Genomic DNA, 19,843 nt, shown 5'->3' with positions numbered 1-19,843 from the left:
GCCCAGGCTGGACTGCACCTCCACCTCCGGATTCAAGTGATTCTCCTGCCTCAGCCTGCCAAGTAGCTGGGATTACAGGCATGTGCCATGACACCCAGCTAAATTTTGTATTTTTAGTAGAGACAGGGTTTCAGCATGTTGGTCAGGCTGGTCTTGAACTCCTGACCTCGTGTGATCCACCTGCCTCAGCCTCCCAAAGTGCTGGGATTACAGGCATGAGCCACTGTGCCCAGCCTAAAAAACTACAATTTTAATGCACCTGAGTTTATCTTTTAACATACTTCACCCTCAAAGTTCCCTGCTGTGTTTTATCATTACCCACGACATTTAAAAGTGAAGCTGGGCTAGGCTCCCCACAAGAGCCCATTAATAGAATTACATGCGAGAAACAAGGAATAAAAGTAGGTGCAATTTTTTTGAGGCACTATCGTCAGAGATAAAGACAGAAGCAAAGTCCCACAAGGTCATGGACCTGGCTGAGTACAGACCTGGGGCAGATGTCAGAAAGAGGAGATCTCAGGGCACCTGACTGTCTGCACTCTGGGCACCACTTGGCCACCAGTCCTAACAGAGGCAGTCACTGAGGGCTCCCGTGGCAAGCAGCACCTCCTGCTCAGGCTCCTCAGAGTTATTTGTTAAATGAATGTGCAACGAAGAGACAATCCCCTAACTCACTGCTGATAGTGGCGAAGGAAAATCCATGAGCAAAGCAGCCTGGGTTCAGGGAACACTGAACAAACCTGCCTGGGTGGAGAGAAAGAGCCTGAGGTCAGGCAGCAGTCTGCAAAGCCACCCAGCAACTCCAACACAGTTCAGAGCTAATGCCCTTGACTCCAGGAGACTTTTGCTGTATCTAGCAAAGTAGGATTCACAAACGAGGGTAAAGAAAGACCAGTGGGGAAGAGTGAAGAAGCCCAGCAAGAACCTACACAGGCGATGAGGACCTGGGTTACAGCACCAGCCCAGGGAAACAAAATACAGGGCTAGGGAACAGGGTAGATGCAGCGGGGCGTCACTGTAACCACAGAGCAGAGGGCAAAGGTGACAGGAGTAAGCATAGGCTTCGGAAGGCCCTAGGGAGGCCTGCCAGGAGGCTGGGGAAGGCACCTGCCTCCAGGGGCTGCCACCGTGCCAGACGCCACTCCACGTGCTGCATGACTAAGGCCCCAGTGAGACGCTGCCGCCCCTGCCCCCAAGAACCCAAGCGCCCTGGGATCAGAAGGAGGAGGCCTCAGCACAGATAGGATGCAGGCAATCTTTGTCGCCACCGCGAGCCCTAAAGATGTTCCTGAAAATGTCCTTTGCCGTCCTGGGGGAACTGGTCAGGACCACAGCTCGTCCTGCGTCACGGCTATCGCCCCACCCCAGCCCTGTCCCCTTCCAGGCAGCCTGTCCTTCCCTCCCTGGTGTTTGTGTCCAAAAGTCCCCATAGATTCTCCACAACCTGTCTTTTACTCCTCAACTAAAAGGGAATGTCTTGTCACTATATCCCCAGCACAACGCCAGGTCCAGAAATCCTCACTGGCATGTAGGTCCTCAGTGTTTGCTGCATAAATAAATGAAAGCGCACTATTCCCTCTATCCTTTCCTGCACTTTTCCTCTCTCCTGAGCTGACTGTCCTGTACTCATTGTTCCTGGAACTGTCAGTTGCTCTGGCAAGAGCTGTAGCTCTGCTGCTGCCTTCAGGCCTCATGGACTGTGGAAAGTCCCTGGACTGGGCTCTGGTCCTCGCCACTCCCAAAAGAGGCTCTAGCTCCCCAGGGCAGGGCCCAACCTCACTCCTGCGAAACCTCACAGCTCAGCACAGGGCCTGTGAGCACACCTGTCAGGTTTTGTAAGGTGCTACTGGCTCTGCCTGGCCAGCGCCTCCTCAGGCTCACCTTTCTCCTGCCTCTAAGAGTCATCCTTGTGCCCACAGCCTCCTCTCACTGGGTCTGGTGTTCTCTGCAGGGCCCTGTGCAAATAAGGGGCTCCAGGACGCTTCCAGGGGCTGCTGGGATGGTTTGTGCTCAGTGCTAAATGCTATTTCCACTCTGGTTCTCTTCCAAGTGCTCATGACTTAGATCAAATGACTGTTTAATAAATTAGTTGCTTGGGTAGAATGGAAAATGTTTATCTCTTCTATTTGGAAAACGTAAATGTCCCCAAACCACATAGGCTATGTACACAATAACATGTACAACCCCGCCCCCCCCCAAAAAAATAGCCTAGCAGTTTACAAAAACTATACCTGACCCAGCCAATCCTCTTGGAGCAGCTTTTAAACTATTAGTATAGGAAGTGGGTTTTCGTCCTAGCAGCTCCTCATCCAACAGCCTCAGGGAAGACAGCAGCATGCTGTGTCTCCATGTTTTACTCTGTATGAATGAGCCATTCAAGTTCTATCATTCAAGGTGACCCTGGCCCTTTGGGAGGTTGCATTCATTTTTTTGCTTGAGTGAATGTAGGTACAATTAAACATGATGTCTCCAGTGAAAAAGCTTCCATTTCGGATGTCAGGCAAAACTTTGTAAAGTGCTCCATTTTCCATTTCCAATGCCACAATTTTGCTGGCACATGAGGCTGGCAGCAGTGTACATGAATGACACACAGAGTACATGTCTGGATGTGCATTCACACATGTGTAGCAATGGTTGATCCTATTCCAAAAAAAAAATTCTTCGCTGGAATGCATGACACCAGGATAAAGAACAGAGGCTTATAAAGACACACTGAGTTCTTCCTGTCTCGGTGGGAAGTGGGTGTTTTAAGGTGGGACCCCAAATCAGAAAGGTTGGGTAAACGGCCCATAGTCACATAGCTAGTAAGTTCAACTTCCTTGGGTGCAGAGACATCCTTTTTAACGGTGAAGCTTTCCAGAGCCTGAATGAAAACATTTAAAATTTGATTTTAAACTTTTGACCTGCTGTTTGCTTTAGCTGTGTAAAAGCCAAAAGATAGGACCTGGAGAGAACCCCAACTTACTAGAAGACTTGAAGATTTCAGACACAGCCAGTTTTCAAATATTCAAAAAAAAAAAAAAAAAACACCTTGAAAGATTTAGAAGTCATCTTTAAGACTTGATTCGTTTAAGGTTTAAGGTTGTTGCCTGGAAAGCCACCCCCACAATCCTGGGGTCCCTTGCATAAGGTGGAGATGAAAGTGTGAAAGTGATCAAGCCTATTTAGAGAAACTCCTAGGCAATTTTAGCATACCAGGTTTCCAGTTGCAGCTGATCACTTGGCTGGGAGAAAACAGCTCCACCATCACCAAAGATACCAAAGGGGGAAGCGGCATAAAGGAGTAGAAACCAGTGGCCCTCAAGACTGAAGACCATCAGCATTAGACTCTAGGTCACCCACCCAACCCCCCGCCCCCGCAGTTGTGATCTAAGGGAACAAAATCTAGTCTTCATTTTAATTTTACATTTTTACGTTTTAATTCTTTATTTTTATTTATTTAATTTTGAGACAGAGTCTTGCTCTGTCACTCAGGCTGGAGGGCAGTGGCGAGATCTCGGTTCACTGTAACCTCCGCCTCCCGGGGGTTCAAGCTATTCTCCCATCTCAGCCTCCCGAGTAACTGGGATTACAGACAGGCGCCACCGCGCCCGGCTAAGGAAACCAAACCTAGGACCACCGAGTGGCTCTTTCCAGATCAGTTTCATCATGATTTTTTCCATCACTCCCTTCTAGTCCTTTGCTTCCCGCCCTTTCTAAACGAATCCCTTTTGGTTTCCAAACTCCCGGGGCCGGGGAACTCGGGGAGGGGGACCCCAGGGGCGGCAGGGGAAGGGGACCCGTGCAGATGCGGGACGCCCCGGGGCTTTGGCAGGGAGAGGGTATCTGGGTTGGGGAGGCTTCGGGGAGAGGGCACCGGGCAGTGAGGGGAGGGTCGGAGAGGACGCCGGGCCGGGAGTCGGGGGCCGGGGAGGTTACCGATGCCCGTAGTGGACGAGGAACATGGCCAGGAGGATGCAGTTGGGCGCGCTGCGGAGGCGCGGGGCGGACTCGCTGGCATACTGGTAGAGCGGCAGAGCCAGCGAGGGCAGCTCCTGCACCACCCAGGCGGCCCGCGCCGGCACTCGGACCCTAAAGCTGGGTGGCGCGTGGCGGCCGTACGCCAAGTTCGTCTCACGATTCCGCGCTAAGACCGCGCAGCCCACGGCGCACTGCAGGTAGGCGAGTGCGGCCAGCAGGCGCTCCTCGGCCAGCAAGCGCTCCTCCGCCACCGCCGTCGCCGTCGCCATCGCCGGGGCAGGGCAGCGTGCTCCATGCCCCAGAGGCCGCGGCAGGCAACATATAAGGCGGCGGCGCGGGGGCGGGACGGGCGGCTCCCCGAGTCCCGCACTGCCGGGACACTGCAGAAAGGGTTCTCAACCCAGGCTTCTCCAGGGCAGCCGGGGCTGTGGGCGCGGCCCCGGGGGCGGGGCGAGCACCTGCGCGGGGAGGGACCTGCAAGCGCCCCGCCCACGCCGGGCCGCCGTAACCCGGCGGCGCTCTGCGCACTGGCGGCCTCAGGCTGTCCGCGGAGCTCCCTGAGACCGCGTGGGAAACCTGGACGCTTCGCGCGGAGACGCCTTCATGGCTGCTTCCTGGAGCTTTTTTCCCCCTCAGAGCTGTCCGCGGTTTTCCCTCTCTCGCTGCTTTTAGGGAAGACGGGTTGCGCGCTTTAGGCTTATTCCTGGACGGTCCCCAAAGGCCCCCGAAAGGACCAGGCCCGGACACGTGGGGCCTTGGTTTCCGGCCGGAAGTCCCGGGAGCTGTAGGGCTCGAGTTCTGGCCGTGGCGGGCAGGTTTTTGCGTGCTGCGCGTGCGGCCGCGTGGGCTATGGGGCGGCGGTCGCGGGGTCGGCGGCTCCAGCAACAGCAGCGGCCAGAGGACGCGGAGGATGGCGCCGAGGGCGGTGGAAAGCGCGGCGAGGCGGTAGGAGCCGGGACCCGGCGGGCGGGCCAGGGGCTCCTCGTGGGCCTCCCGGACCCCGAGGCCTCCGAAGCGGCGGCGAGGGGCGGCTTCTCGGGCCTCGGGGTAGACGTCCCTTTCCTTTCTCAGGGCTGGGAAGGAGGCTACCCCGAGATCGTCAAGGAGAACAAGCTGTTCGAGCACTACTACCAGGAACTCAAGATCGTGCCCGAGGGCGAGTGGGGCCAGTTCATGGACGCTCTCAGGGAGCCCCTCCCGGCCACTTTAAGAATTACTGGTTACAAAAGGTAGGGGGACAGTGCCTGATTTTTTGGGAGTTGGGGCCAGGTTGCTGGAGGTTAAAGGCGATGATGTTTTCTCCGACAAGTGTTACAGTGCTAGAGAACCGTGGCGTTTCAGCGGTTTGGATTCAGGAAGTATTGAGGTGGGAGCACAGGGTCCAGTGAAATGGTCACGGAGGTATTGCAGGTGCAAGGTTAGAAGAGGAAATGAAAATGGGATCTGAGGAAGATTCGGTTCCTGGGGAATCTTCCAGGAGGGAAGCTGAGGGTCTTACCTTTTGGAACGTAAGAGAATTTATAGAGAATGTATAAAACCCGTTGGTCCTTCCCCCTTCCGCGCCTCCCCCTCATCTTTGTAGTTACATCTTTCTAAATGAGTCGTAAGTAAAACTAAAACTGTAGGTATACTTAGGAGAGAAGGAATGCAGTGGTGCTCTTAGGGATAAACAGTGTGGATTGCTTAAATTTTGAAGGGATACAGTGTAAAAGTAGTGACTGAAGAATGTTTACTCTCCATGCAAAAGTTGGTTTTAGTTTTAAAATACTTGCAGTCTTAAATTTAAAAAGATACAATGTATTAACTTAGCTTTTTAGATCCGTTTGACACTTTTTTGTTTTTCAACAGCCATGCAAAAGAGATTCTCCATTGCTTAAAGAACAAATATTTTAAGGAATTGGAGGACCTGGAGGTGGACGGTCAGAAAGTTGAAGTTCCACAGCCACTGAGTTGGTAGGTACCACAATGCCTCATGCCGATTATTTGCTTAGGATATTAATCTCTATCAGTTGAATTATATTTCTTGGTGCTGCATTTGCTGTTAACATGAAAGAGCCTGGGTATACTTGGCAAACATCCTAATGTTTTAGTACCTGGTGCTTTTATCAACATTACATTGGTATCCAAGTTTTCATGCGATTTGCAGCTTTATGAGTCACTGAGTTCAGCCAACTCTTCCTAGTACCTCCAACCTCTTCCTTTATGTCACCAAGTCTGCCAGCTCCATGTTACAGCGCTTGTTTTCTCATCAAAACTGTTGCAGAGTGGCTTCTTTGCCTTCAGAAAAAGGATGGACTTAGCTTGACAACAGTCTCCTGGTAGGTGGTCTCTTAGTGTTTTCCATTACAGACAGGTTACCACTGTCTGCTGTCAGGTTGTCTCCTGCTACTTCCCAGTACAGACTGCACCAGCCAGCGTAGCATTTCCGAGTCTTGGCACCCATGCGTACTACTACTCCGGGAGCCACCTCTTTCCTGACCTGTCCTGCAGGTGCCCTCTGGGTTACCTGTTCCTCATGGCTCAGTTCTAGTCTCAGTTGTATGAAGGTGATCCCTTGTGCTGACAGCATCTTGTAAAGATGCTTGGAGAACTCCAGAGGCGCCAGTCCTTCGGTTAACTTATAAGTGGAAAAGCAATTATTGTTAACTTTGAGGTATTGAGTTCTCAGAAAAGAAAAGTAATGCACGAAAAGGTGAATTAAGCCTTTGTTTGTTTGTTTTGAGACGGAGTCTCACTCTGTCGCCCAGGTTGGAGTACAGTGGCATGATCTTGGCTCACTGCAAGTTCCACCTCCCGATTCATGCCATTCTCCCGCCTCAGCCTCCTGAGTAGCTGGGACTACAGGCGCCCGCCACCACACCAGGCTAATTTTTTGTATTTTTAGTAGAGACGGGGTTTCACCATGTTAGCCAGGATGGTCTCGATCTCCTGACCTCATGACCCACCCACCTCGGCCTCCCAAAGTGCTGCGATTACAGGCGTGAGCCACTGCGCCCTGCCGAATTCAGTGTTTTGCATCAACTTTTGAGGTTTTGACTCTTCCAGTACATAGTGTTATCTTTCCTTTCTAGATAACCTTTAGTGTTTGCAAATCGAGGTCAGATTTTCATTAGTCGTGGGGTACAGGTTTGCTTGCTTTTCTTTCATTGGCTATTTGGACTTTCATTATCTATCACAGATTAGCTTATACATTCACAATGAATGCAGACTGGCCAAACATTAAGTCAATATTCAACCAGTATCAAGACCAAATACCACCATCATGGAATGTGTTTCTGGGATATAGGAATTAATATGACCAACATCGTGAAACCCCATCTCTACTACAAATACAAAAATTTGACCGTCATGGTGGCACACACCTAAAATCCCAGCCACTAGGGAGGCTGAGGCATGAGAATTGCTTGAACCCAGGAGGTGGAGGTTGCAGTGAGCCAAGATCATGCTACTGTGCTCCAGCCTGGGCCACAGAGCAAGACCCCATCTCAAAAAAGAAAAAAATAATAGATGTGCCACATCTTAGATTTTTAAAAGCTTGAAGGGTACAGTATAGGAAAATGATTCAGGTGCTAGGTTGCTGTTAGTGGTCACTAATTGTCCACTGTAGTGAAGTCAGTGGAAAGGGTAAATATTTTTCAGCCTCTAGTTATGGCATTGCTGAGAAGAGGTAGCCTTCATGAGATCAAGCTTTTCTTCCTCCTAGTAACTAGTAACTAGGTTGTAGACTTTTCTCAAGTCGTTTGAAGATTATATTGACGACACTGATTACGTTCTGCTTGAAGTAGAGGTCTGATACTGTAGTAGTCCATTTTCATGCTGTTATAAGGACATACCCGAGTAATGTGTATATAAAGGAAAGAGGCTTAATTGACTCACATTTCCACGTGGCGGGGGACTCCTCAGGAACCTTAAAATCATGGCGGAAGGTCTCTCTTCACAGGGCGGCAGGAGAGAGAATGAGTGCCCAGCAAAGGAAGAAGCCCTTTATAAACCATCCGATCTCCCCCTGAAAACAGACGCACTGTCATGAGAGTGATGGTTCACTGCAGCCTCACAACATGAGGGAAACTGCCCCCGTGATTTAATTATCTCCACCTTGTCTTGCTCTTGACACGTGGGGAATATTACAATTCAAGGTGAAATTGGGGTGGGAACACAGAGCCAAACCATATAAAATATTTTAAGAAGACAGGATTATGATTCTCCTTGGGCATGTTTGTATTTTAGCAGTGATGGATGTATGTGCTGCTTCACACGATCACCTGGAAACATTTGTTTCTAAAACCTTGTGTTTAGAAGTACAGAGATGGGATAAGAAATGCTTTTAAGATGAAGTTCCTGTCCAGGAGGAGGGTTTCAGCATGCGTCTGTAGGGAAGAGGTGTGTTCTCAAGGCACGTCAGTGTGGGCCTTTTCTTCTGCAGGCTCCAGCAAACTGGGAGAAACCATGCAATGTTAATAAGGCTTGCTAGCTTTTATTACTCTCTGCAAACTACAGTTAAACTTTGATTCAATCAGCCCTTTTAACATTTAATGGCTGCTTTTCCACCTTGTTTGTTGAACAACGTGTCTGGGTGTGTGACAAGGTAATTACCAAACTCTTAGAATCTGCAGGTTGTCTGTAGTTGAAGAATGAAAGCGAATCGCTGTCTGCCAACAGCCAGTTATGTTTTTGTTTGCTTTAATTTTCTGAACACACAGCTGAAGGGTATGAACAAAACGTTGTATGATTTAGGTTTCTAATACTTGGCTTTTTCCAAGTAATGTATGTATCAATAAATTTCCAATGATAATGTATCAATGATGGTTTCTGTATTTTATTTTGAGACAGGGTCTCACTCTGTCACCCAGGCTGGAGTGCAGTGATGTCATGACGGTTCACTGCAGCCTTGACCTCCCAGGCTCAAGCGATCCTCCCACCTCAGCCTCCCGAGTAGCTCGGACTACAGGTGCATGCCACCATGCCTGGCTAATCTGTTTATTTTTTTGTAGAGATGGAGTTTCACCGTGTTGCCCAGGCTGGTCTTGAATTCCAGGGCTCAAGCGATCCTCCTACCTTGGTTTCCTAGAGTGCTGGGATTAGAGACGTGAGCCACCATTCCTGGCCAGTGCCAGTTTCTTGGCAGCTTTGTTCTCTGAACATTTATTTATTCAAATTCACCTGTCAGTTTTAGGATACTAAATCTCTCAGCAAGCAAGTAAAGCAGAAGCTTTTTAGGACTTCTGGTAGTTTTCTGTATTGCTCAAGATGCAGAAATAGATCGTGTAATATTCTTCCCAATCCTCTGGTACATAGCGAAATACAATTTAGGAAAGTGTTTTTTGGAACTACATTTTCTAGAAGGAAAGTTATGTATCGTACCATAGCTTGGGCCAATTTCATTTTTTTTCTTATATTCGTAGACTCAGAACAATGAGAAATTATCCTAAAGCATTCTTAAAAAGCATTGTTTTGACAACCAATTGTTCAGAGTGCATCTTATTGTCATTCTATTTATGTGCTGTTTATGTATTTATTTTTTTTTGAGACAAGTCTCTGTCGCCCAGGTTGGAATGCAGTGGCATGATCTCAGCTCACTGCAGCCTCCACCTCCTGGGCTCAGGTGATCCTCCCACCTCAGCGTCCCAAGTAGCTGGGATTACAGGCCCACGTCACCACACCCAGCTGTCTTTTGTATTTTTTGTAGAGATGGGGTTTTGCCATGTTGGACAGGCTGTTCTTGAACTCCTGACCTCAAGTGATCTGCCCACCTTGGTCTCCCAGAGTGCTGGTATTATAGGCATGAGCCACTGCACCTGGCATATTTATGTGCTTTTTAATGTCTAGGTTGAGGATGGTTTGTCATAGGTATTGTATATATTTACAGAGTTCTTACCACTTGAGAATTGTTGACGTGCGAAGATGACAGTGGTCCTTTTAATTTATCCTTTAAAAGGCCCAAGTAAGATTTTTTCTTAAAATATACGGACTAAATTTGAATTAAGTAACTAAAAAATATACCTCTTTAAGATCATTTTGTTTGATGTTAAAATCTATACAAAGATTCGATAAACATTTTTTTGGCTCATAAAAAGATGATGCTGTTCCTCAAGCTATATAAGAAACATAATTTAAAAAAATTTCTTGTAGAAACAGTGCCTCGCTTTGTTGCCCAGGCTGTTCTCTGTACCCAGAGGAAACGTACATTTATCTGTTATTTTCTTGTTTGTATTTAACTGTTAAAGAGTTCCTAAATGTTTCTATTCATAAGATCAGCAGCCTTCACAATTATAAATACTGTAAAATTTTAATCTTGTTATAGTACATTTACATTTTGACCATCAGCAATTTGACGAATAAGACATGTAAGGGTATATTTGTTCAAAGTGTATCTAGACTGCTTATCTGTATTTAAAAATGAAACTTCAGCTCTTTACAATAAATCTAAATGGCATGTGGTGTTCATATTGATGTTTTGGTGATTTGGTAACTTACATGATCATACTAGCTGTGACACCCAGGCTGGAGTGCAGTGATGTCATGACGGTTCACTGCAGCCTTGACCTCCCAGGCTCAAATATATTCACAGAACTGATGGCAGGAAAGGCTTTATTCTTAGTTATATGTAGGTAACAGCCTAGGAGCTCAAATTAATACATTAGTGGTTTCCAAGGTAGGGATTTTTTTGGTATGTAAAATATTTTAGTACATTATTGAACTGGTGTTAGAAATAATGAAAAATATATTTCATTTACATCATCATACTAGCTTTGACACAGACAAGTTCAGGAAGACCAGATACTGTATGAGCTGGCATTTGGCTGTTTGCAAATAGAGGTTATAGTGGCACAGCAGATATTTGCCCAATATGATAGCAAATGCCAAATTTGCATGTAACCTCCTATTTCGCCTTTAATGAGTCCAAAAGATTATTTAAAACAGTTCTTTCTTTAAATTGCCTTATGAATATGATTTTATTTTGGCTTTATATTTTTGAAACACATTAAACGTCGAGGAGGGAACTGGTTTCTATGAGATAGAATCAAAGCACTGGGGACCTTTGGAGGGTGGCCGTGGACAGATTCAGCCAGTTTCATCTTCATTATTTGGTAGAAAATGCTTTTCAGATATATCTTGTAATATTATGACTTGAGCAGTGTCTTAGACTTTTAAGTCCCGAGTTTGTTTCCATCAAATAATCGAAGTTTAAAAGCAGTCAAATATGTTTGTGTTTTCCAAACATTCCAATTTTATTTTCATGGTTTTCACTCTGGCTACAATTTGACGCATGGAAACATTGTGAGCCTGCATTGTTAAATTGAGTGTATTACTGCATCTCAGATTTAGTGAGAATTGCTGAAACTGCAGTAAGATTTATGGCCGCGTGACATGTTACACTTGGTTTGGCACTGGATGGAGCATGGTGCCGTGTGACATCAGTGTGCTCGTTCGTACAGTGCAGATTCCTGTGTAGGTGCAGGCCAAGTTTAAAAGCACATCCCCGCTGGGTACAGTGGCTTACACGCCTGTAATCCCAGCACTTTAGAAGGCTGATACGGACAGATCACTTGAGGCCAGGAGTTCGAGACCAACCTGGCCAACACAGCAGAACCCCATCTCTACTGAAAATACACATCTGTAATCCCAGCTACTCAGGTGGCTGGCTGAGGCATGAGAATTGCTTAAATCTGGGAGGCAGAAGTTGCAGTGAGCTGAGATGACACCACTGCACTCCAGCCTAGGTGAGAGAGTGAGACTGTCTCAAAAAAGAAAAGGACAATGTCTTTAGTATCCCCCATTTCTCCCCCAATTAGACAAAGTAATAATAATAGTAAAAACATTGATGTCATCATTTATAGAAAGTTCAGATATATTCACAGAAATGATGGCAGGAAATGCTTTATTCTTATTTATATATAGGTAACAGCCTAGGAGCTCAAATTAATACATTAGTGGTTTCCAAGGTAGGGATTTTTTTGGTATGTAAAATATTTTAGTACATTATTGAACTGATATTAGAAATAATGAAAAATATATTTTAAACTCTTAATCAGATGTTTGTGGAACACTCTGACACTGCATTATTTTGATTCTGTGCGATCTGCACATTAAGTAAGTCATCTTGTATCTTTTTATTTCTGATGACCTTACCGTTGTTACCTTATACTGGTCAAGAGCAGAAGAGTGTTCACTTTTCCATCTGATCTTGAACATTTCATCATTATAATTTTGCAATAATATGCATATGTCTTATAATCGTGCATGAGTCTCCTGTTTCTGATTGGCACATGATGTAGCTAGAGCCATGTTCCTTATGCCTACAGGGACATCTCTGAGTGTTGCTGACTGTCCTTAGAGGATTGTGAATAGGAACAGAGAGAACATTTGAAGTCTCTTTTGGCATGTGACTGAGAGAAGCACAAAGTTGTCAACAGAGGACTTCACTGTTTATAATCCATAAATGTTTTGCTTTCTTTTTGGTCAGGTATCCTGAAGAACTTGCCTGGCACACAAATTTAAGTCGAAAAATCTTGAGAAAATCGCCACAGTTGGAAAAGTTTCATCAGTTTCTAGTTAGTGAAACTGAATCTGTAAGTTGATTTCTTTAGATTTGCTAGTTTCCTTAAAGCTGTGAATGCATAGATGTAGCATAGTTCTGTTTTTAGGTTCTTGTCGCTAGAAGCAATAGGTGGACATCACAGTAAAGATACCTACAGTGCTTGCACCACCTGTGATTTCTGACTATTTGTGTATCCATTGCCTTGTGTGGTGTATCTAATCGTGAAGTTTAGTAAGGATATCAGTCCCGGCTAGTTATTTCTTGTTTCCTCTTGCTCATGTATTTGGATGGCTGTAGGGTTGGGGATGGCTGTAGGGTTGGGGATGGCTGTAGGGTTGGGGTGAGCACTGCACTGTCATTTCCTTCTTAGGTTCACATTTCAGATGCCTGTTGTCCATAAAAAGTAATATATTTTTAAGGCCATCTTGGTGGGGAATACGTTTTTGGTTTTGTTTTTTAAAATCAATTTATTTTACTAAAAATGAAGCTTTTGATTTTACTTTTTATACTATGTATTTTTTCTTAGCACATGTTCTTCTTGGTAACCGCAAAACATGTAAGAACCACAAAACACCTAAGCCCATCTGTGGTCCTCACAGGGCGGCATCTGTCTTCACCTTCTCTGTTGGCACCCACATTCCTTGAGTGCAGTTCAGGTGCTGAGATTTTTACCTTTAGCGGCAGACCATCCCCGGCAAAACAGCTATTTGCTCATGTAGTAAATAATTCAATGAATGCCCGTAAAGTTTGAGTATTTATGTGTTTTTTTTGGAATTCTTACTCTCACATTTAAAATCAGAGGCTTCTTCCTTCCTATTTTCTAAACTACTACTTTCTAGTAAATCTGTGTGTCACCAGATTATGGTTCTTTGTCACTTTGGTTTTCTGTCATTTAGGTAACCGGCTAAACTGGGCTTGTGTCTGCCTGGCTTTTCCTTCCTGAATAGTAACAAGAACCAGGAACTAAGTGCTGCCACATACCCCGTTCCGTACTTGAGACCAGTGCAGGAGAGGAGTCTCTTGCTCAACTTTTAATTTAGATGGAAGGCCAAGTAAAGATCAGTAAGCTGCTAGAGAACAGCTCAGGTTTGCACTTGGAAGAGAGCAGGGGGTTTGTGGGGTGCGATACACATGGATAGGTTGGAAGAGCCAGGTTTTGGCGTGTTTGGAAGATGGAGGAGATGGGAATTTAGTGTGGGTAGCAGATGTAGGGAACTAGTGAAGGTTTTTGATTAGGAGTCAGCGTGATGAGAGTTCTTGAGATGAATGGCAGTAACCTCTGGGTTATGGAAAGTTGGCCACAAAACGTCTACACGGGGTGATCATGAATCCGGTGACTGTCTGCCGGGATGTCCCCATCTTACTTAATGCTTTAATTTAAACCTTGGATGGAAACAGAAGGCCACCATATCGGGATCACACATATAACTCAAAAGCTTGGAATCAATGTGCCTAGTGAGTGAGTCATTACAGACTCATGCTGGCCAGAAACCCATGAGGTGAAAATTAGCAGCCATCAATGTGAAAGCCTGTATTGACAGTCACAGCCTGAGTGATGGCTGCCTGGGTGGCTGTTCATTTCCAGAAGGCCCAGCTTTTGTAGGGTTGTGATGGAGCAAAGCCTTAGCTTCAAGGTGGCTAAAATAGAGGTGTGGTTGAGGCTAGTGCTGGGCCAGGGCAGGAGGATTTTGTCTGCACCTGAGTAGTTCTGCCTTGTAACAGATACCCTGGCCTGCTGGAGAAGACGGGGGGCAGGGAGTGTGGTGAGGGATTTTAGATATTGATGGTTTAAAGATGGAAAGATCTAAGCAGTGGTTGATGTCTTCATCTCTTTGAAGGGTAGTTGTGAGAAATAGAAAGTGGACATGGGCCATGTCTGAAAATAGTGGAGGACTAAGAAACAGAATTTTAGGCAAGAAGGAAAAACCATCTGACAGTCACTTTTTGTCCTCAGTTGATGCTGTCTGCTGTTGAACGTTTTTGTTTAAATATTTAATAGCATTTCTGTCTTTGAGAGCTGCTCCTCTAGCTTCTGTGCTCTCCTGTGATGGGGAGTTGGGATTCTGTAAGCTTCAAGTCCCTTTTCTTTCATAAAAGTTGGTATTTTACCTGAATTTCTAATACTTGAATGGTATAGCTACCATTTGTCCGCTAGTGTACAGATCCATCCTCATTTAGTGTTCTGTGCGATAGTATGAGTTCTCTTGTTCTATGTAAGATTTTGTGCTGTTTTCCTGTTGCCTTTGAAACAATGCCAAAGATTGAAATTCTCTGCGTTTTTTGTTTGTTTTTGTAATTGTTGCTGCCTTTTTTTTCCTCAAGGGTAATATCAGTCGTCAAGAAGCTGTTAGCATGATCCCACCACTACTCCTCAACGTCCGGCCTCATCATAAGGTAGCGTACAGCAACTAGAAACGTGTGGGCGGGCAGCTTGTTAACAGTGTCATGCCTGTTTGTTTTGTTGAAACCATTTTTTCTTAATATAATTAGTCCTTTTTTCTCCTTTTCACTTTGGAGAAAGAGTAATATGTACATATCTTAGTTTCTCTTTTTTCATTTTTGTCCTACTTAATTTTTATGGTTTAGAAAACTGTTTTCTCCCATTTAGTTTTATTGATTTGTTTACTATATGGATTGTCTTCAGTGATGGTGATTGGCTAAATTAGGTTGAAGATGATAGTGAACATGTATCAAGAGCTCATCGTATGGCAAGCATCACTCGGTGCTCTTTTTTCTTTCCTTTTTTTTTTTTTTTTTTTGAGACAAAGTTTCACTCTCGTTGTCCAGGCTGGAGTGCAATGGCGCAATCTTGGCTCACCGCAACCTCCGCCTTCTGAGTTCAAGCAATTCTGCCTCAGTCTCCCAAGTAGCCGGGATTACAGGTGCGCGCCACCATACCTGGCTAATTTTGTATTTTTAGTAGAGACGGGTTTCTCCATGTTGGTCAGGCTGAGCTCTAACTCCCGACCTCAGGTGATCCGCCTGCCTCAGCCCCCAAAGTGCTGGGATTACAGGCATGAGCCACGGCCTCTGGCCTTGCTCTGTGCTCTTTAGATGAATTAGTTTGCTTTATCATTGACACAACCATCCAAGGGCAGATACTGTCACCATTTCCATTTTTCCAGATGAGGAAAAGGAAGCAAGGAGAAGTAATTGACCTGATGTTACGGAGCTGATAAGTGGCTGAGCTGAGATTTGAGCCTAGGTAGCTCTGTTCCTTAGCATTATATTCTCATGATTCTTACTTGTTCATCTCTATATTTAGTCTCACTGGCTTCCAGTTTCATTCTGCTCCCATCCTCTTTGGAGACTGGACCTATATCATTCTGTGATTTTGAAGCAGTGTATATGATGGAATCCCTAAAAGTAAAATATGTCATTCTATAGACTCTGTAAGGAAGTATATTTAGATCTGGGAATAGAAATTGAAAAGCTAGAATTGCTTTAAATTAAATGCAGAATATTTGGTTTTTAAAAACATGAAACAGTTTCTTGCTTTGTTAATAGATCTTAGATATGTGTGCAGCACCTGGCTCAAAGACCACACAGTTAATTGAAATGCTACATGCCGACATGAATGTCCCCTTTCCAGGTATGCATTGGACTTGTGTTCAGAAGGGTAGGAATGCCACTTTGGCAGATTGTAGACAAGGAAAAGACTCTAACTTTGCCTGCTCATTTGGCCCTGAAGTCTCCTGTGACAAGCAGATGTGTTTTCTGTCTACCGGAAGTAGAACTGGACATCTTGCCTACCACCGTCAGTAGTACTCAGACCAACACACTCATGCCGTGGGGGAGCTTTATTGTAGAATTATGTGTGTTTCCTATAAAAGCAAATGGTGTTTCTTTATCAGGCCTCCTTACGGAAGATAGATGTCACTCTTTGAATTTTTAGTAACAACTTCCCCCTTCCCCCACTTTTTCTCATTATTATTACTATTATTATTATTATTATTATTATTATTACTTACTGCCTTACATGAAGGGTGGTAGTGTGTAGTTGTTGAAAGCTACTGTCAGACTCCCTGGGTTCAAATCCCAATCAGCAAGTTACTTACAGCGTTAGACATCCCTTATAAAATGGGATGCGTCAGTATGTAGCTTGCGAGGTACTCAGGAAATGGCAGCTGTTCTATTGACACCGCGCCCCTTTCTATTAAGTGGAAACAAATACCTCTCGTGATGTTTTAGAGTCAGCTTTCTTCTCGTCCTACCTTTGTTCAGGCAAACTTCTCTAGTTCTGTTTTAATAGGCATATTTGTTAGGTCTGTTTTTTGAAGTCTTCTTTTTTACGTTATTTAAAGATAATGCCTTGGCTAAAAAGCCTGCTTCACTTTTCCCTGTTTTTAGTTTTTTTCTCCACATTGGCAGTAAAGAACCTTGGTGTCCCAGCAGCAGCAGGTTCTCCTCTTTGTTTTGTGGATGTTTTGCGTTTTATACTGTTTTGAAGAGTGGCTTTGATTATAAATGTTGTCGGTATATTTGCCTTTTTGCTGGGGGTGTGAGAAGAACCAGAAATGAGCAGAGGCACACCCAGTAGAATTCTCAGCCTGCAGAGCCTCCCAGGAAGAGCTTCCACGTTCAGGTGCTTGGGGCCCCACCCTGGGAGCCTGACTCACAGTCGGAGCAGAGTCCCGGCTCATGTTCAGGATTTTAAAACATTTGTAAGGTGATTTTGTTGTTTCTACACCTTTCTTCTCATCTTTTTTTGGTAATTGTTACTATTAATAGAAAAGATACTTTTGGCATGGTAATTGGCACAAGTGAATAATTGTTGAATAGATGACTTCTGAGGCTTTCAAAATTCAAGTGTCCATAAAATCCATCCAGAGCCACCTGGTCCGTTTTTTTGAACCAGTTAACATACTTCTAGAAAACCTTGACTGTGGGTCTTAAGTTTGGTGGATTGCAGCTTCTCACTGGTTGACCTTTAGAGGTCACATATTTCAGGATGTGACTCCATTAGGCTCTGTTTCACCTGATACTGCAATTCTGTGCCCCCAGAGGGATTTGTTATTGCTAATGATGTGGACAACAAGCGCTGCTACCTGCTCGTCCATCAAGCCAAGAGGCTGAGCAGCCCCTGTATCATGGTGGTCAACCATGATGCCTCCAGCATACCCAGGCTCCAGATAGATGTGGACGGCAGGAAAGAGATCCTCTTCTATGATCGAATTTTATGTGATGTCCCTTGCAGGTATTTATCTTATTGGCCAGAAAGCCCAGATCCACTAAAGAAATCAAGTCAAACAGAGACTAAGATGAAGTTGTGCGTGAACATGACACATTTGTACGTGAGTCTTGGGGTGCGGAGAGAGATAGCGTGAGCCAAAACCAAAAGATGGACACGTAGAGTCTTAATGATAAACAGCACAGCAGATGCTGGATAAAGAACAGAAAGGGGTGGTTGCCATAGCCTGCAGAAAGATAAAGAGAAAAAAAAAACTGAGAAAATACCTAAGAGGAAAATAGAATCTTAGACTCATTGTGGTGTGTTTTAGGATGTTATTGCTTGGAACAATTTGTGCACCCCAACTATTTTGTATTAGTTCTTCCAGTGAGTACAGAATATAAAAAAACTTTGTCATAGAATAATACGCAATCACATTGGATTTTATGGTATTTAGTTCAATGAGAGAAATTTCAATCAGGGCGCAGTGGCTCATGCCTGTAATCCCAGCACTTTGGGAGGCCGAGGCGGGTGGATCACGAGGTCAGGAGATCAAGACCATCGTGGCTAAGACAGTGAAACCCAGTCTCTACTAAACAAAATACAGAAAATTAGCCGGGTGTGATGGTGGGTGCCTGTAGTCCCAGCTACTCAGGAGGCTGAGGTGTGAACCCAGGAGGTGGAGCTTGCAGTGAGCCAAGATGGTGCCACCACTCCAGCCTGGGCTACAGAGTGAGAGACCCCATCTTAAAAAAAGAAAGAAAGAAAGAAAAAAAAGACATTTTGGAGTTCAAGCCCTTAAGAAATTCATTTTACTTGTGTATTTATACCTTTCTTGAGATAATACGTCAACATTTTAGATATTTATTTAGTTTATATTTATAAAATAGTTTATTATTTATTAAGCTAGTTTTATTAATAAACTAAAGTAGTTTATTTAGTTTATTATTATAAAATAATACTCATGGTATAACTGAGTAACAGTTTTTTTAAAAGGAAAGAAACACAAGTAAAGACGTCATCTGTTCTGTTCCCACAGGAGGTGCACAGATGATGATCCCAGGTGGTAATGCCTTCTGAATAACATAAGTTTGTCAAGACCAGAATCCAAAAGCTGCCACAAAACTTGTTAGCACAGAATGCAAGGTTTAAATACGATACCACGTTATGGAAGAATGCCATTTTGTTTCATTAAGTGGCAGAGTTACTGCTCATGGCAGAACTCAGGATGAAACTTGCTGCTGGTGGCTCTGAATATAGCCGAGTGTTAAAATATCTGGAAAAAGTCCTCTTGAAAGTAAAATTTTAAATAGGTCATGAACTGAAGTTTTATTTCCCCTAGGCTGCAATTTTTCAGTATTCCTTTGGGTCTCATGTTTTCCCACACCTGTTTTTTGATCAGAAAGATAAACTCGTTCCTTGTATCGTATTCTGAGATCTGAGAACACAGTGACCTTATGAGCAAGAGGTTGCAAGCTGGGGAAATTTCTGAAATTGTAGTGGAATTTCTACCATGCAAGCCACTAGTGTACAGCCAGGAATGCCATTGTAAAGTGGGGATTACATCTCGTGGGACACTTCCATCCTGCAGACCTAGTCCCTCCTGTACACAGGGCTAGACCACCAAGGAAAATCAGCATTTACAGAGGAAGCCAACAGAAACACATTACCTTCTGGGAAAACAGGATAGATAAAATTAGGTACAGAAAGTAACAAATCCAGTCTTTATTATGAAATACACATGGAAGTAACTTCCATTAACAAAAACGTGAAGATAACTTCCATTAAATAAAAGTGGAAAGTCAGAAATGTTTAACTGTGGTTGTAGGAAAAATTTAATATATTAGCTGAACTGTGGAAAATTTCTTATTAGTCATTATGTCATTCTGATTAAAATATCATTGTTGATTAACTGAGGTTTTCAATAGTATTTTAGGGTCTGTGTCCTAGGTCTGCAAATTAGTCTTGCCTAGTATTTTTTCTAAATGGAAGCACATTAATATCTCTTTAGATAGCGAGTGGAGTTTGCTGTTCAAATCCATGATTTTCCGTTTGAAAATTGAAGTATAATTTAAAAGTATAATACATTAGAAAATCCCGAAAACAAAAACGGAAAGTTAATTGTAGTTGGTGAAAATGGAGATTGTTTCCTAATTGATATTTGTAATGCTTGT

At 44.4% G+C, this 19,843-nt stretch overlaps 2 protein-coding genes across 3 annotated transcripts in view; one reads left to right on the top strand and one right to left on the bottom strand.

Annotated features, from left to right (window-relative positions):
• SRD5A1 (steroid 5 alpha-reductase 1) overlaps positions 1 to 4,464 on the bottom strand; it is a 37,856-nt gene extending 33,392 nt beyond the window's left edge. Inside the window, exon 1 of the mRNA XM_033178765.1 lies at positions 3,919 to 4,464. Within this exon, the coding sequence (XP_033034656.1) occupies positions 3,919 to 4,229 (311 nt within the window). The 5' untranslated portion in view covers positions 4,230 to 4,464. The remainder of the gene's footprint in view (positions 1 to 3,918) is intronic.
• Positions 4,465 to 4,503: 39 nt separating this feature from the next.
• NSUN2 (NOP2/Sun RNA methyltransferase 2) overlaps positions 4,504 to 19,843 on the top strand; it is a 34,685-nt gene continuing 19,345 nt past the window's right edge. For both annotated transcript variants that reach the window (XR_004429640.1, XM_033178764.1), the window contains exons 1-7: positions 4,504 to 4,905; positions 5,032 to 5,189; positions 5,809 to 5,913; positions 12,425 to 12,530; positions 14,822 to 14,893; positions 16,007 to 16,091; positions 17,504 to 17,696. Coding sequence is in view for 1 of the 2 variants with exons in the window: in XM_033178764.1 (XP_033034655.1) it covers positions 4,810 to 4,905; positions 5,032 to 5,189; positions 5,809 to 5,913; positions 12,425 to 12,530; positions 14,822 to 14,893; positions 16,007 to 16,091; positions 17,504 to 17,696 (815 nt within the window). In the remaining variant the exon portion in view is untranslated. The remainder of the gene's footprint in view (positions 4,906 to 5,031; positions 5,190 to 5,808; positions 5,914 to 12,424; positions 12,531 to 14,821; positions 14,894 to 16,006; positions 16,092 to 17,503; positions 17,697 to 19,843) is intronic.

The sequence above is a fragment of the Trachypithecus francoisi genome, unplaced genomic scaffold, assembly GCF_009764315.1.
Source record: "Trachypithecus francoisi isolate TF-2019V2 unplaced genomic scaffold, Tfra_2.0 Lachesis_group2, whole genome shotgun sequence".
NCBI lineage: Eukaryota > Metazoa > Chordata > Mammalia > Primates > Cercopithecidae > Trachypithecus > Trachypithecus francoisi.
Note: the sequence above shows the minus strand (reverse complement) of the source record. Positions and strands in the feature narration are given on the sequence as shown.